General features: G+C 37.5%; 1 protein-coding gene across 1 annotated transcript in view; it reads left to right on the top strand.

The window, feature by feature from the left end:
• Positions 1-18,216, top strand: part of LOC122440818 (hepatitis A virus cellular receptor 1-like) — a 96,739-nt gene extending 78,523 nt beyond the window's left edge. The window contains exons 8-13 of the mRNA XM_043467518.1: positions 5,144-5,359; positions 6,313-6,408; positions 9,307-9,362; positions 13,090-13,162; positions 14,038-14,074; positions 16,305-18,216. Coding sequence (XP_043323453.1) covers positions 5,144-5,359; positions 6,313-6,408; positions 9,307-9,362; positions 13,090-13,162; positions 14,038-14,074; positions 16,305-16,407 — 581 coding nt within the window. The 3' untranslated portion in view covers positions 16,408-18,216. The remainder of the gene's footprint in view (positions 1-5,143; positions 5,360-6,312; positions 6,409-9,306; positions 9,363-13,089; positions 13,163-14,037; positions 14,075-16,304) is intronic.
• Positions 18,217-18,508: the final 292 nt, after the last annotated feature.

An 18,508-nucleotide genomic window follows, 5' to 3' on the forward strand; every position in this document is an offset into this window, starting at 1 on the left:
GACTGAATAGATTTAAAATGCACGCGTTTGTTTTTTCAATTCAGGGTCCAGAGTTTATACTTCAGATTTCTGTTAGTTAAAAGTTTAGGTTTAATACAAATGGAGAATAATTTGACTTATGGGTGGGGAAATAGCTTGCCATTCAGAAGACCTGTTTATGATCAAATGTTCTATTTTTTGGATTAAAAAGATAGCTTTTACCTTTGGAGATTCCTAGAGCCTCCCCAACTCTTTGACACTTTGAAGTGACTCTGGAATCTGAGAAGTAACAGAAATATCACAACCTCTTAGCCAAACACGTCTGTTGGAACACATTGATTTCCTTTCACTCACACTGAACCGTGTGTGTATTCAACTAGGAGGGATCTGAAGGACTGGTCATTGAACTGAGTTTGGAAGAGAGGTCTTTAGGTTAAAACTGGGAATTTAGAGTCATGAAAGTTTATTTTTAAAAAAGTTTTCTTCCAGGCAGCACACTAGAGCTTCTGTTGACTTTCTCAATATTGATTTACTTTTTTAATTGATTTAATAGTTTGTGTCTACTGAGTGCATGGATTAGTGCTCCTGGTTTGAGGAACACGTGTAAGTTATGGCCTTTGTTTAAAACAGAGGTTCAGAAAGAAAGTCTTGGTGTATTTGTCCATAGGACCTCCGGGTGGATAAAACTCAGTGAGTATTACATGTATCCTGATAATTTCCCTCAAAGTCTGAAATTACAGTTGAGATTTACAGGGTAGAAAGGAGGAGAACACTGAAGAAGATCCACTGCAGGGGCATCTGTCCTCACATCCATTCCCTCTCTCTGCTCTGTGACCCTGTCCATGCTGGTCACCTAAAATACTCCTGCACTGGTTGGATGTGAAATCACATGAGCCCACCTGCTCCTCCCCCGTGCTGTGTTAACAAATCTCTTCTCTATGTCTGTGTCTCTATTGCTGGCCTACAAATAAGTTCATCAGAGTCATTCTTCTACATTATCTTCTGATTAAGATGAAATGTATTTTTTTTAATAAATAAACAAAAATTAAGTCATTAGGAGCAGTGGAGAAAAGAAAGATGCCCACAATGACCCAAACTAGAGAAAGAAGTTAAGCCAAAAAGGTCTTTCACAGATTTCAGTTGAATAAAGACTCTGATCATCAGACTTTCTTGTTGCCCTGTTTTTAGTTCCTAAAGTGAGCCACATCCTGTTGTAGATTTGAGCATTTGGGGACGCAAAAACAAACAAAAGAAAAAACCAAAATGCTACTACCAAAAGCAATGACTAAACAAAGAAACGAAAAACTCCACAAAAAAACAAAGACTGCTAAGAACAAGAGTAAAGGTGATGTTGAAATGTGAAGTCCACGGTGAGCAAGTAAAAAGAAGACCAATGAGAGGCAATAAGGAAAGTCCAAGTTTGGGAGCTCTTGTTCAGGCAGCACCACTAACCTGCCTGGAAATTCTTCGGTTCTCTCAGGGGAAGGGATATAAGAATCTTACTAAGAGACAAATGATCAACTCTGCACATCAGATGAGATGTCTGATAGAAAGTGAAGGAGAGATTTCAAGATAGGAGAAAGGAAACATAGCCCTGAGAAATCCCAGTGAAGTTTTTTAGTGAGAAATGAAAGATGAGTTAAATAACACGGGATATCTGTCCTGTGAAAGGAGTGACCAGAACACAACTGCAGAAGGACAGGGTACCAGGAACATTGCTCTGTGGCTCTTTACCAAGACTCTAACTTTGGACAGTACTTTGCCTTAATGTAACCTCAAGAACTTGGATATTCTTAGCTTATTTTCTGTGCTGGTTAATATGTGCATCTCCCTGGAAAGATGTGTAGATGGATAATTAGGAACTTGAATAAGGTCAGGAAATCCACATTGTTGTTCTTGTGAAGAGAGTGTATTAGTGCCAGCTCCAAGGCCCTGGTCCATGAACATTTAATATCACTGGTATGAACTCAAGTTTAACTGGGTGCCCTTCTTAATATGCACAGTTGTAGGCTTTATGGGAATTCTAAGAGTATAAAAAGTGAAATAATTCTGTCTATTGTTAAACTCTCCACATCATCATTTAGAGTAGATTTATTAATAATAATAAAATATCTATATGGCAGGGTAATACCTCATGGCCATCCTTAAATTTTTCTCTAAGAAAGTATCAAAGAGTAATTCCTGATTTTAGTTTTGTTATTATTGTTGGAAATTTTCCTATGCAAATTATACATTATTCTTCCTTTCTTGTCCCTCTTTATGCCCCAAATATTTCTTGTTCCAAACATTATGAGCTAAAAGGAAATATTTGTGAAATTAATATTTCTTTGAGCACAGAGAGTGCAGTTCTTGACAGTGGCTTGCATTGCTGCGTATTGAGAAGAGAGGGTAGTTCAATGACATAAAAAAACATCCTAGAGTTGTGTATTAAGACACGTGAGCTTGTATTCCTATTTACTTTGATCACTTGCTGTGAGCTTCCGTGGTTTTTTTGTTTGATATAACTTCTTCTTTCATTAACAAGGAAAAAAGAGGTTCCTGTAATCTTGTTTTCTAATCACTCTTGGTATAAAATAACTTTATCTACACAAATAACTGTATTTGTGTAGAATGAAGTGTTAACACTAACCTTGATTCAAGACCACAGGCTAGAGGAACTTCCCAGTCAGAAAGCTATCCCCTAAAGTAGTCCTTTAGTAGTGCTAGTTGGTTCATGAAAGAGCATTCACTGTTCCACACTGAGATATAGTAAAAATTTTTATGGAGCTGAATTTATTCCACTTGAAGAACTGTCCTTTGCTCTGAGATTATTTCTTAACAGAAATTTTAAATATCCTTTCCTAACATTTTAGGACTTACAGAGAATTTCACATGTGTAAAATAGGTGATATAATGTCTGGTCAAGTATTTGTATAATTTGGCTTTAACAGGGGCCAATTCAGTCTTGTTGCACATACATTGTATGAGCCTTTATACTATAGAGTTTCACCTCCTCCCTCTGCCATGTCTTGGATTTTTTGAAGCACATTTCACACCGTATCACTAAATTACTTCTTTAAAAATTAAAATGGGCTTATTGCAATAAGAAAACACTTGCATCTCAATAAATGTTCACTGGTAGCTTTTAAGAGTTTTGTGAAATAAAAAAATCAGGAAAGTTTACATTGTTCCATCTTGATGTAGACATCCTACTTTTTCTTACCTTTTGATGAAAGGACAAGATTCTTCAGGATTTCCTGGTTTCTGGTACTCTTTCCTAATGAATGTTCTCCCACAAAAGTCTTCTATTGCAAACAGAACACTATATCCAGGCCTACATAAGTTATGTCTCTTTTTTGCTTTAAATGAATTTGATATTGCAGTCTTCCAACTTTTTATTCTGTGTCCTTGAGGAAGGCAGGTGAAATAAGGTCAATTATGATGCAGAGACCATGACCCTAGGGAAACTGCATCTAGGAGTCAGTTAACGGAAGCCAAAGAGGCTGACCATAGAGACATGTAGGAAAGAGACAGCTTGGGAGGAGATCATTTTTGGAGTTGTGATATTATATGATTGGTCTAGCTGAATATATTTTTTAATGACATAGGAGGAAATTAGGGAAATTTTGTAGTGCTCAGAAATCTTTAAGAGATGAATATTTACAAATTCACTGCCCTGTCCAGAGGGAAACCAGTCCATGACTGAGCCAAAGTGACTCTCTGCCTCCAATCCAATTCTTTGCTTAAGTTTTCTTGCACTTTTGACAGGATGAACTTACTTTTCAACCTTCTGTTAAGGTTCTTCCTCAGCATCTCCTTCTACCCTTAGCTTCCTAGCTTCTTCCTCAGGAAATATTTTCCACCAAGGAAGACAGTTAGTTAAAAAAGCCAAGTAGACTTCCTCCTTGTTATAGTCCTTTGGTCAGATTTTTTTGCTTGCTTCCTCTTTTTGTCTAGATTTGATTTCAAAAAGAATGGAGGGGATTGGGGTGCACTTTTCATCAAAACCTCTGACTACACTTTTAGACCAGGATTGGCAAATTGTAGCTCCAGGACCAGATCAGATTGTAAAACAGACTCACCAACAGTTTTATAAATAAAATTTTATTGAAACACAGACTCAGCTATTCACTTATATACTGTGAATGGCTATTTTCACACTGATAGATCAGAGCAATTATCACTGAGATCACAGGGCCCCCAAAGGCTAAAATACTTACTAATGCCTTGTACAAAAATACTTGTTGAAAAAAGATTTTGTTCTTGAGGGCAAAATTGGCTAGTTTCCAAATTAAGCTGACTTGATCCCTTCAAATGTGTTTTCACAGCAGTTGTCTCATATTCAAGAGACTTGATGTTCTAATTTATATTTTGTAGAGTTGAAAATCGAGAATACTGCTTGTGGGCAAAATAGATGTCCCTTAAGAAAAAAAGTCCACATTCTTGAGTCTACCCTAAACTTTTGCTCTTGTGCCACTGTGTTTTGACTCACTTCTAATTTCAGTTCTTTCTCTGGGTGTCTCTGAGGACTTCAATAAGTGATTTGGAATCCTACAGGATTTCTGGTTCTGGAAAGCGCCAAAGTTATTACCTGAGGTTATTATCTCTTATGTAGAAAGGAACCTTAAAACATCTAGTCCTCCTTCTAACCAAGTGCATAATGCATCTGTGTTATCTAGCGTATGCTTTTCGTGTGAATTAATCTGCATTTAGCATGCAAGTCTTTTGGAAGGGTCCTCATAAGGCTGACTGATAGAATGGCATTTCTTTGGTAAATATTCTGTTTCTTAGGAGCTATTATTTAGGTCCTAGTCATATACCACTGAGAAGGCAAATGTGGCTTCAGGATCTAGACGTTTTCCCCTTACTCACAGATGTTTATTTAGATACATAAATATAATATACATGACTAGTTTTTACAAAGTGTTCAGCACAAATCCCAGGTATGATTGTTTTCAGGTCCATACCTCCCCAGATTTTATCCTTTCAATGCAGCTGTTTTATTGTTGTGACCATGTCTTCACTCACCCCTCAGTCAGAGATTCTAGTTGACCAATGATGTGAACTCCGGGTTCATGGGAGATAAGTGTTCATTTCTGCCTGAGGACAGTCTCTTTGGTTGTATTGATTCATAGGCTCTTATTTCCTGCAGTATGATGAATCCTTGCTCTCATGTTGATTTTAGCTCCACCTACAACAGTGAACCCCAGTATTACTACAGAAAGCACAAGGACCAGTACTGCCGAGAATCCAAGAACAACCAACACCGCTACTCCAACAGGGAACACCACTATTCCAGAAAGGGACAGCACTACTATAGTAGTCACGAATCCTCATATGACAACGGGGGCCTCGACCTCTGCCCTTCCAATGCCCACTCCCACAAAGGACCTCAAGCCAGGTAAACAGTTGTGTTTCCAAGCCCAGAAGCCTTTAAAGGATTGGATATAGACCATCCTGGGCGCAGTGTTAAGGCTGAGGTATAGTCTAGGTATAGTCTAGCCTATTAACAGGCTTCCAAATCTGGCACTACTAACTTGCCTGGAAATTCTGTGGTGCTCTCAGAGGAAGGGATATAAGAATCTTTTTAAGAGACAAATGGTCAACTCTGCGGATGAGATGAGATGAATGATAGAAAATAATGGAGAGATTTCAAGAAAGGAGAAAGGAAACATAGCTCTGAGAAATCCCAGTGAAGTTTTTTTGTTGAGAAATGAAAGATGAGTTAAATAACACAGGATATGAGTCCTGTGAAAGGAGTGACCAGAACACAACTGCAGAAGGAACCAGGGTACCAGGAACATTGCTCTGTGGCTCTTTACCAGGACTCAGACTTTGGACAATATTTTGCCTTAATGTAACCTCAAGAACTTGGATATTCTTAGTTTATTTTCTGTGTTGGTTAATATGTGCATCTCTCTGGAAAGATGTGTAGATGGATAATTAGGAACTTGAATAAGGTCAGGAAATCCAGATTGGGGTTCTTGTGAAGGGACTGGCTTAATGCCAGCTCCACGGCTATGTTCCACAAACATTTAATATCACTGGTATGAACCCAAGATAACTAGATGTCCTTCTTAAGATGCACTGTCGTAGGCTTTATGGGAATTTTAAGTATATATAAAGTGAAATAATTCTGTCTTTTGTTAAGTTCTCTAGCTCATCATCTAGAACAGATTTCTCCATGACAATGAAATAGCTATATGGTAGGGTAATCCCTGATGGCCATCCTTGATTTTTTCTCTAAGAAAATGCAAAAGGGTAATTCCTGATTTTAGTTCTGTTATTTTTGTTGGTGGTGGAAATTCTCCTCCACAAATTGAATCCCATTTTCCATTCTTGTCATTCCTGTAGCTTCTTCATCTTCCACCACGCAGACTGCAGGAACCCAGTCTACCTGCACACGTAAGACAAGTGTAACACACCCACCAAGGCACTCTTACACAACAGGTAACTTCAGTTTCTTTTCGGAACAGCTGGGAGCTTTGAAGTTTTGATAGATATTAGCACATTGTTAAGAGCACATATTCTGGATTAAGACAAGTCTGAATTGAGTGCCAGTACTGATTACTCCAATTAGCTACGCCACTAGAGCAAATATCTTACCATCTTTGAATCTGTGTTTACCCTGTGGAAAATGGATTGAATGTTACTTATTCTTATGAGGATTAACTGAGATAAAAATCTTAGGGCACAGTTAAAATGTAAGTGATAGAGTGGCAATTATGATTATTACTTAGAATGTCTAGATGTATGTACAACTGAGTATATATGAAGCTTGTCTGACCTGAAAATATCCGCATGCATATCCATATTTTTCTAAATTAAATGAACCAGCCTTGATTTTCAACTTATTTCTTGGCTCACTTCCCTGGACAGAGCCTTAAAAGTATTAAATCCAAACTAAGCTGGTCCAGACCAAACTAGTCATCTGTTTGCATTTCCTCTAAGCTCCAGAGACTACACAGAGCCATGAGTCTCCCCTGCTGTCTTGTCAAGCTTTCATTCCATGTGGACACTTTGAGATGGGTTGAGGACATGGACACCAGCACCAAAGATGCATGCCCCTCTGAGATTCTGCTATTCCACCCCTAAAGTACTCCCTATTCTCCCTAATTTGGGCAGGTCTATATTCTTTGGGATGTAAGATTTGTCTGTCTTTCCTGTGATGGAGAAAGGTAATGCTGAGTCCTGTCGTCTTTCCCAGCTAACTCTGTTACCCATGGTGGTAAATTTGGGGAGTGCCCCATGTGAACCCCTTTGTAATGCAGAATTGGCTTATGTGTCCTTGCACCTGTGAAGCATCCAAGCAAGGTCAGGCTTTGCAAGACTCCTCATGAATATGACTCATCATGCTCAGGAGTTGCTAATCTGTAGCAGACACCCAGTATGGCCTACATTTTGCCGATCATTCAAAGACACTCTTAATTGAAAATGAACATGCAGTGGGACTCAGAATGGGACCAATTCAAATTGGGATTAGCTAATAGTTACATTTGGTTTGGAAAGTGGAATCCTTGGTGTGAACTCTTTCTAGGCACAAAAACAAAAAGAAAGCAGATTAAAATACAGGTGAGAGCAGCTGGAGCAATTCCACCCCGCACTTTTAGGCTAAGAGGAAGAACAAAGTAGGAAATGGGAAATTGTTCTCTTAAATATGTCACTAAAACCTGGTCAAGGTAGACTTGCCCGTGTGGGACAGACATGGGAACAACTGTGTCCCCATGACCTCTGTGACTGCTGCCGTCTTGGCAGCATCACTGAGGCCCTCCGGCCAAATCCTCACAGTGCCCGAGTCACACTTGAGTGGGTTAAAGCCTCACAAAGCAAACGGTGTTAGTCCAGAAGGAATTTTGGTCACCATATGGCCTTTTACCTACCTTTGCAGACAAATGTGCCAGTAAACTGTTGTATATTATCTCACTTAATTCTTCTAGGGCAGGTTTACTTCTTGCCATTGCCAGCCTGGGGAGGACCTTTAGTTCTGCTTTGGAGCCAAGCAGCTTCCAATTCAACTGCCCACCCATGGCAGCTTCAAGCCTCATGCCCATGGGCAAATTGTTTCATTCCTCACTGCATGTTTGTAAGGCATGAAGGACATGATATTTGGAAAGTTCATTGCATGGTGTTCCCCGCTCCATTGCTCCTATTATTATATAACAACATAATAGTATAGATAGTATAGTTGATATTTTTCCAATATGCTGCTTAGCACCTTTCATGCATCATCTAATGTGACTACGCTCTGAAACAGGTGCTATCAACAGCTTGCAGTTCAAGGTTACCCAAGTTAGAAAATTATATATTTACATGCATACATATGTAAATGTATATGTAAAGGACCTTAATCAAGGTCACGTTGGTAAGGGACATTGTCAACACTGAAGTCAAATTTTATCTGACTCAAATCCTTGGTGTTTTTACAACATCACCCATTCTGTAGAGTGCTTGGTATAGAATAGATACTCAGTAAAGAGAGAATTCTGTATTTGGCCTATAGTTGCTTAGGAGGGTCAACAGTATATGTTCTGTGTGACAAAAGAGATATTTCAAAATGTTATTAAAATCTGAATATTCAAAATTAAGACATAATATGTATATGGATACTACCTAAAACTTTAATATAAAAACACATTATATTACAGGATAGTATGTTATATTTATGATATATGTTATCTCAGCCCCAAGGCCAATGTAGGATAACTATATACATATATATATATAGTATATATATAAATATATACACACTATATATACACTATATTTGCCTTGGGGGCTGATGTAGCGTGTTTTTTATAGCACTTTTGGATCAATATCTGGGCACATTGTCACATAATGTAGGAGTTGGATGCCACCTGTTTGGGATATCTTAGTGCATTTCTCTAATATTTTAAATGTAAAACCAATATACCATCCATTTGCACAGGGCAGTTCTGTTCTTTGGTATGCAGTGGCTTCTGAGCACTCATTGGCAGTTTCTCAGCTATTGTGAAAAATCTGACTACCTACCTTAAATGGTAATTTTTAACCTAGCTCTGAGAATGGGCCACTACGACTCCTTGAAATTGTAGGTAAACTTTCTGTGAACCTGCACCTTTTTCCACAGAGACAAAAAAGGGTTTCATTTTGGAAGGGACCATGATAAAATGGTTAAGAAGCACAGGTTGCAGGTTAAATTAGTAAATGTCATTGACTTGGTATAACTCCTGTAGTGCCTACAGTATCTGGCCATATGATTATTCAACTTTTCTCATTCATTACCAGATGGCAATGGGAATATACTGGTGTTTGCAGTGAAAATTTAATATTTCTTTATAATTCTAATTAATTTTCCTTCTTGTTTAGCAGGTGGGAATGCCACTGCAATAAACTTTCCAAGTGCTGTTTGTTGTAGCATTCAAACTGTAAGCATATTCCTTTCTATTTTTTTAACTGGGTTCACTTGTATGTCTCCCTAGAAGCAAGTTACATTTAGAGATTATTATTGTAAGACTAGACTAGTCCATAGATTGATTCTTTGTAATCCATAAAACAAAGTAAAAAATGAATCTGACTCTTAAATAGGGATACTTTGTGCTCAGTCACTGGGTCATGTCTGATTCTTTGCAACCCCATGGACTATAACTTTCCAGGCTCCTCTGTCAATGGGATTGCTCAAGCAACCCCCTAGAGTGGGTTGCCATTTCCTCCTCGAGGGGATTTTTCTGACCCAGGGATTAAACCTGCATCTTTTGAGTCTCCTGCATTCGCAGGCAGGTTCTTTAGCACTGAGCCACCTGGGAAGCCCAGAGATGCTTTAATTAATTTTAAAAAGTTTATATAGATGCACTAGTTTGTTAGAAACACCTGAAAAGTGGTATTGTACTCTACACACACACACACTCTATATACACACCCTCTACAGACTTTCTCCTGGCAAGAAAATCAGGGAAAAAAGAATGAATTAATTCAAGGATAATGAGTAACATTATTACCAAGGAAGATTGTGATCCTTGTTAGAGAAGTAACATGCCTTGAAATGATGTGGTGGAATGGGGGCAATCCCAACCCAAAATTTTATGCTAATGAAAGTGTGCTTGCTTAAATATATGCCTCTAATATTTTTTTTCCAAGTTAATTGTCCTTCTAGAAAGAAATTTTGAGGCCACTGCTAAGTCTTTCCATGTACAATCCTCCCCATATGATGACTTATTAAGGCCCTAAGGTCTTGAACAACTTTATGATTCTGTAGGATGTTCTCACACATTTTCACAGTTAGCTTGAGAGAAAAATCTAAGGAGTTCTAGTCTCATGAAGTTCATCAAAGCCTCATCTTTGAAGAATTCTTTGAAGAATTTATTAATAGGACATTTTCTTTTGGCTCCCTTGGGCGATACAACTTTCTTTTTATTGTGTACAAATAACTCTTAGAAGCAATAAACAAAAAGAGTTTAGGTATGAAAGTAATCGTGATCATAAGTGGTGGGTAATTGCAGCACGGCCATTGTAAGAGAAAGTCCAGCTCCAGAAAATGGGGTTATTTAGTATGAGGTCAAATGGCCTATGCTGCATGCCTTAGTGACAGAGAACACCACCACAAGATTTTAATCACTCTCATGGTATGGGTACTGACTGATCTGATGGATATGGACAGAATTTGCTTATGCCTGTTAAATAGCAGAACTGCCACCATGTAAGTGACTGTTGTATTTTTATATAGTCAGATTATGCTGAATTTAAAAAAGAAACAAATATCCTAAATGATGAAATTGTTCTTAGCTGCCAGGCAGGTATGTTTAGCAGAAAGTAAAAGCTATATCTGGGCTTCCCTGGTGGCTCAGTGGTAAAGAATCCACCTGCCAATGTGGGAGATGTGGGTTTGATGTGGGAAGATCCGCTGGAGAAGGAAGAGGAAACCCACTCCAGTATTTTTGCCTGGGAAATTCCTTGGATGGAAGAGCCTGGCGGGTATAGTCCATGAGGTTGCAAAAGAGTTGGACTCGACTTAGTAACTAAACCACAACAACAACCAACAAGCATTATAGAAGCGAGTTCACAACAGGCAGTGGCAAAATCATGGGCTTTTTTGTGTCTTGACTCTTGAAGGTGTTATAGTGTCTCTCAGGTATCCTGAAAACCACGCAGCATATATTCTGTCCCAGTAGTAAATCCATTTCCTGAACTCTACCTTAAGGAGAGAACAGCAAATATGTGAAGATGTATAAGAAAAGATGTTCATTGCTGCTATTTATAATCATGAAAATGTTATAAACAACCTAAATGTTCAATAACGAGATTAATTACTTAGTCAATTAAGCATGCCCACTTATGCCCATTAACAATGTTGTCACTGCGGTGTATTTACTGACATGAGAAAACAGTATCAATTGTTAAGTGAAAAAAATAATTTTTAAAATAGTGTAGGGACTTCTTTGATGGTCCAGTGGTTAAGACTCCATGCTTTTTATATAGACGTCACAGGTTTGATCCCTGGTTGGGGTACTTAAACCCCACATGCTCTGTGATATGGCCAAATATATATATATATATATATATATACACAAAAATAAATGAAATACTGCATATGCTGTAGCATATACTGAATATGGTCACTGTTTCTATTAATAGAAATATTGGAGAAATAAAATTCTAGAGGAGTATATTTAATGAAAAATGGTGATAGTGACTTTTCTGGACGTTGGAATTATGATTGATTTTTGTTTTCCTCTCTTTATGCTGAGCCACATATTCTAAAATGAACCTGAAGAGTTTATGTAACATAATATTTTTTAAAATGAAGCAAAGCCTGCTTCCTACCATCCCATTTTCCATCCAACCACTTTACCCCCAACATGTAAGGTGATAACACAGCTTTTTCCTCCCAAGACACTGGCCGTTCCCCCTTTAAGCAAGGATCGCTCAGAGGCTAAGCCACTCTCTGGATTCCTCATTTTGTTTGTCAGGAACTACATAATGTACCTTTCCCAAGAACCTTATTTAATCTGCTAATGACAGACAAACAGAGGTTCAAAGGGGTTAAATAGCTTGTCTAGTGTCACACAGCAACTAAGTAAAGTTAAGCTGAAATTCTGGCTCCAGAGTTTAAACTCTAATGCAGACTTAATGTGAATAAACTTCAGACTTAATCTTTTGCTCTGGTCTTCCACTTTTTCTCTGTTAAGATACCTTTCCTGCAGGCCATCTTTAGGATTAGAGTTAAGTTATGTAAAGGGTCAGACATGATGCCTGGTGTATTTTGCGGTTTACCACAAGAGGTGATTCCTTATAAGGCACACCAGGAGGCTTAAAAAAACTGTATTTTTTCCAATTGTACAGAATTTTAATTTTTAAGCAGCACCATATATATGAGCAGCTACTTCAAATCTACTTATAAAGAAATATATAGAATCTTGAATTCTAGTTTAAAAAAAATAAAGAGTTCTCTAACAAAAGGCCAAATTCAATAACTGAGCACATAAATGTAATACCACCATATTAACTTATATATGAACAAAAATTGTTTTCTAGTACCATAAGAGGATTATATGTGAAAATACCTTATTAATTTTTAAAAATATATGTAATTTACATATAGTAAAGCAGACTCACTTGAAGCTTATAGTTTGAGTTTTGTCAAATGTATACACACCTTGCATGAGACAAGTGCTCCGGCCTGGTGCACTGGGAAGACCCAGAGGAATCGGGTGGAGAGGGAGGTGGGAGGGGGGATCGGGATTGGGAATACATGTAAATCCATGGCTAATTCATATCAATGTATGACAAAACCCACTGGAAAAAAAATAATAATAATAAAAAAAAAAAAAGAGGAAAAAAAAAATGTATACACACCTGTAAATACTACCCCAAGAAAGATATACAACATTTCTACCATTTCCAAATACATTTTGAATTTTAAGCTGTCTTAGAATTTCCCCATATGATTATAAATTCAGATCATTTGGTTTCACCCCTCATGATCCAGAACTAACCAAATATTAGTAAAGATAAATGTGTCTGGGTACATTATTTTTTAAAATGTTTTCTATCATAATTCTAACAAGATTTTTTTGTTTTTTGTTTTTTTTTTTTGATCTGCTGATGTTTCATTAACCTGTGGTGCTGGCACATTATCCATGGATGATCGCCAATAAGGGAATCTACATTGGAATCTCTGTTATTGTCTTGTTATTATTGCTCATGGTTTTGGTATTCATGATTAGCAAAAGTAAGTCACCTCAGGACTGTGCCCACGGGGGTATTCTTGAGATAAGCTGCCTGTAGTCCTACATCTCACATGATTTCAATTTCACACAACTTCCTTGATTATTTCCTTGTTCCTTTTTAATCTTAAAAATATTTTCCCATAAAGAGAAACATTATATTTAAATTCTCCATAGGAGAAATTAAACATGGAGAGTTAGCATTGGTTGGGTAGAGTTGGGATTTGGAAGTCAATAGACCAGTATAATATATAAGATCTATTTACTTCTCTTTTTCTCATTCTCTCCAGAACAAATTTCTGTTGTTATAGGAGGTAAAATTGTTGAGGGTTTTACAGCACCCACTTAACAGAAGAAGCTCATGAGACTTTGGGAGGGTACATGATTTCAGAGCTAGGAGGAGAACAAAGGGTTTCACAAGAGTCATCCAGCGCCTCCTGGTCTCTTTCCACCAGTTCTGTGTGTGTGTGTGTGTGTGTGTGTGTGTGTGTGTGTGTACAAAACCTGTCATCTATGGGAGAAAACAATCTCTCATTTTAATTACACTGAAATATGGTTGTATTAAAGTAAGCTAGGGCATATGGATGAATATACTAATCATAATAAACACAAGATACTTTATAAAAAGGGGCTTATTTGACTCCTAGAGATTCAAGAAAAGTTAACCTGGAGTTATCAGAGAAGGGTCCAGATTGATTTGTTTCCTCCTTTTTTAAAGCATTCTTTCTGTTAAGTTAACTTTTTTAGGCTCTGATGTCCATACAGATTTTGTTCACATTAAAGTAATAACAGAAATAATATGCTTGTTTGATTTTTAAAGAAATCTCATGAACTCTTTGGCTTACAAGCTTAATTTTCTCTTCATTTTCCCACAATTTAGAATCTCTTTGCCTGGGTAACAGGATGAGGCTACTACGGTAAGTTTGAAAGATTTTTTTGTCAATGCCTTTTGATGTTCTTACTCGGGTAAAAATGCGGAAGATTTCTTCGTTCCTCTCCTCTTTTTCTTCTGAGCTCTCCATTTTATACTCTGGGATTCTGAAAAATCCAGTTTATTGAGCACCTCCACTGCTGTCCGACCTTCCAGTGATGATTTTAGCATCTCTATTTCCCTGAAATTGTGCCAGAATTGCTACAGAACAGCACTTCTCACCTAACCTGTTAAAACAAGACACTAAATTGCATTTTGTGTGATGGGCCGTTTGTACGAGTTGTTTGGTTTGTTATTTGACTTCATTCAGTGCCTTGTTTATTGAATTCTTATTATATTCTCTGAAGAGATGAGCAGAACAGACAGAAACATATAAATGAATAAGCAGGGAACTTATAGAACTTCCAGAGAAATACCATGGGGAATACAGAGACAGACAATAGACTATGTGAGTGAGCCCCAAAGGAGCAGAAGGCAGCTCTGCAAAGATCTGGAGGAGGACAGCTCCAGGCTGAAGATGCACAAAGGCAGCAGGTGGGGCCGTGCCTCCAACCCTCCGTAGTTCGCAGCCTTGCCCTTTGTTCCACACCCAGCCTGCTCTGCTCAATTACATTAGCTGTGTGGCCTCATAGGCATTTGAATTTACAGTTGTGCAAATCTATCCCTCTGGCCAATGAAAAGTTAAATCCTCTTTGTATGCATCCCTGTAGTCATTTTCCCAAACACCTGTAAAGGTGGGAACCCACTACCTATTTTCAAATCCAAAGAGCCTGCTTCGTCTGGTCCAGTTTAGGCTTTAAGCAAGGTCTGTCTTTGATAAAATCCATCCCTCTTAGGCTCCATCCATTACTCCTAGTTTCCCTTATTTGGATGTTTGTATACAGCCTTCCTTATGTATGAGTTAATCTCATGAGCCAGTGCACAGAACATGCCTTGAACAGTCCCCAGCATACTGCAAATGTTCCATAAATGCTGGCTTTTTATTGCAGGCATGACCTTCACAGCAATAAACCTGTGAGACAGGCACTTGTATTAATCTCAGGTTACAAATTGGAAAACAAGTTTAGAGATGTTAAGTGGCATCCAAGGTCACATCACACAGCAGGTAAAAGATTCCATCTTAGGTCCTTTAGAGTCCCAAACCCAGACTTTTAGGAGTTTTTGACTACCTGCTTCCAAGAATGGAAGAAAAGAAATACTCCCTATGGGCCAAAAAGTATGAAAAATAGCATCCTGTTAGTTCATTTTTGTCCTTTCACTGTTAAGGTTTTTTTAAGGTTCACTTTTAATCTCATAATTAGAAAAGAAAATATTTATTGCAGAAAATAATGTATAATATAGACAAACAACACAAAACAAAAAGGAAAATTTCCTCATAATTTTATATTTGAGGAGCTATGTCACATTGACTTATCTTGAGCTACCAACACTTAAACTGTTTCCACAAATGTATAAGTAATTCATTTAAAGATCAGAGTTTAATGAAAATTCAGTGCATTATATATTATTTCTGGGAAGGCTTAGGTAATAAAAATTGTGACTATATATGCATCCTAAAAATGCAACGATATCAAAACTCCACAAATGACCTTTTCACATACTTGATACATGAGTGTGCATGTTACAAAATCAGGTAACCCATGACTTTATAATTTTCCACATAAGACATGGTAAGATTTTTGACTCTATGATCCAGTGCAGATTTATGTGGAACAATACTGTTTTATTATATCCAGTAGCTCTAATATTTTGTATACTTAGATATATATATTCACCTTAAATATAAGATATAGATGACTAAATAGATTTAATTTGACCCTCACTAAATAGTCTCAGTTCACAGTTGGAAAAACACCAGCCAAACCAGTTCCTGACCATCTTTGAGAATGTGCATCCTAGTTTAATACTTTAATTTGAAGCCTGATATTAGTCTTCTTAGATTTTTCATTTTTTTATTCTGTGATATGAGTCTCTTGACAGACACCAATTTCAGGGTTTTTTTAAATTTTATTTTAATAACTGCTGAGATTTTCCATCTCATTATTAAGACTTTCCTGCAACTTCATGTTGACAACTCTGAAAGCTTCTTTCATTCCATAGGCTGTGGAATTGGCATCTGGGAAATGCAAATACCTAATCTTGCCTGAACATAAACAACTATGCAGCTCATACTTGAGAAGTGGTACTTTTCTCTTACTGTGTTATTCTTTCTGCAGTATGATTCCATTGAAAGATTCTCAGATTGGAGCTTTGAAAGATGCAACCATGAAGCCTGTCCGAGCAGAAGACAATATCTACGTTATGGATGAAACTCTCTAAGTCACGGGTTGAGATCTGGTGGCCTGCTAAGGTGTTATGTCCTTCACTGTAGAAGACAGTGACCAGATATCACCATGTCAGAGTCCTTTCAAGCAGCAGGACAGTTTTTTGGTCAGTTTCCCATGGCATTCCAAGGAGTCAGGGATATTGGGTAGAGTGAGTCTAGCTCATCTGTGCACAGTCAACCTCTGTCACAGTCCTAATTTTTTATACTAAAAGTGGCTCAGTCTTTCTGGTCATTGGAGAGCCTGCTCCAAAACATGAAATGTACTCTTTAGAATTGTACATTCTCTTTAGACCCTTTGAATCCTATTATCCATCAAGAATTCTCATTGAGAAGACAGATAACACACTTCTACTTTGGTTAACAAACTGTCAAGAAATGAATACAACAAAATCAGCAAACCCAGCTTGGGACTAAATGACTTAACATGAAAGCATCTCATGATTCTTTTTTCTATTTAAGTGACCCCAAATGTTAGATTCCTAAGTACGTTAAGGGTTTCAAATCATGGGAGTGTGCTGGTTTTTATTTACCCATTGGGAAAATAAAAGTGAGTGTGATTTTGCCATTATAGGTAGGTCTGGTTTCTCAGGGCTCTGGAAATAGAAGGCATTAAGTGCTTTCCTGGGGACCAGAATGGTATTTTAGCAGTTAGAAGAAGGTAGGGAAGTGAGTGGTCCATGAAACACCCGGGGAAGAAAATCCATTGCCATGTGATTTACACTGTTTCTGCTACATTGGTACTACAGTTCTAGGTGCTTATGTAAACAACTGGCAGGCTCTAATGGAATCTTAAGAATGTGGCAGGGCAGAAATAAATATAAGGAAAAAAGAGGGGCAGAGTAGCAAAAAAGGCTTTCTGCCTTGGAAAAGCGTGTTTGCAAGTATAGTAGTGTTGTTTGAGACTAATCCAGCATTTCCAAAACTTGTTTGAAACCCCTAAGCACAGTAGCATTCTGTGAAACAAGACCTGGGGCATGGGAGAAAGCAGGTGGTACTCAGAATTAGAGACAGAACTTGAATTCTAATCCTAACTCACACCAGTAATATTTGGATGGCATTATGGTAAATCCTTCCTTATGCCTAAATTTTTAATATGTTTTTAAATGAAGTGTAGTTAATTTACAGTGTTGTGCTGATTTTTTTTTACACATATTAGAATTATTTTCACACACACATTGGTGTTCAATGGTAATTCCAGTGACATTTACTTTTGGGAGAAAAATAAAAGTGAAAAAGACTACAGAAATACAAGGTTTTGTGTGTGCTTGTGTGGAGTCTGTAGTGATAGGAAGGAGATCTACCATCAGTGTTCAGTAAATAATTTCAATAGTGCTGCAAATCTCTTGGCATATGGTCCCTTTTATTATTTTTTGAATTACATTTCTGTTTTGGAAAAGTCTATACTGGGTAATTTGGCTATTATCTTATACTATAGAAAAATTTGTTTACAACCAAGGGGAAGAATGATTTATAAAGAGGGAAGGGGAGGTATTTAGTTAATACTAAATTATTTTCTGTATATATATCAATCATATAGAAAATACTGACTTGCTTTTGATCTTTTGAAATGATGAGCTTACATTTTATACAGTTGATCTTGGGGCATTAGGAGACTGGTGTATTAATAATTAAAATCATATATTTGAACTTAGAAAATTTTATGCATCTTTAAAAAGTAGATGAACCAAGCTTTCACTAATGGCTATGAAGATAATTTTATGAGTACATGAAAGTGTGAGAGACTTCTTATCACAACTTTCATTCATATGTACACTCATTAATTAAACACACTTCTGTTTTCATTTTGGAAACTGACTTGTTTTCTTATTTTCATCATTTACTTGAGGCCAGGCATCTTCAACTCCTTGTGAAGCTCTGGGCTTCACAGGACAAGGGCAAGTGGGACCAGAGTTGACAGTCAAGGTGCCTGGAACTCCTCTAGGTGCTGGGGATGGAGCAGAGAACAACCCTCAACTCCAGTTCGCAAGAAACTCCATTCAGTAGGAAGGAAACTGTGGCACCATCAGTTCTGGTACTGATGATGCTAAGGAAAAAACAGGTACATTGACCGAGCTGAACTCTTCAAACATGGCA

The sequence above is a fragment of the Cervus canadensis genome, chromosome 4, assembly GCF_019320065.1.
Source record: "Cervus canadensis isolate Bull #8, Minnesota chromosome 4, ASM1932006v1, whole genome shotgun sequence".
In the NCBI taxonomy this organism is placed as follows: Eukaryota; Metazoa; Chordata; class Mammalia; order Artiodactyla; family Cervidae; genus Cervus; species Cervus canadensis.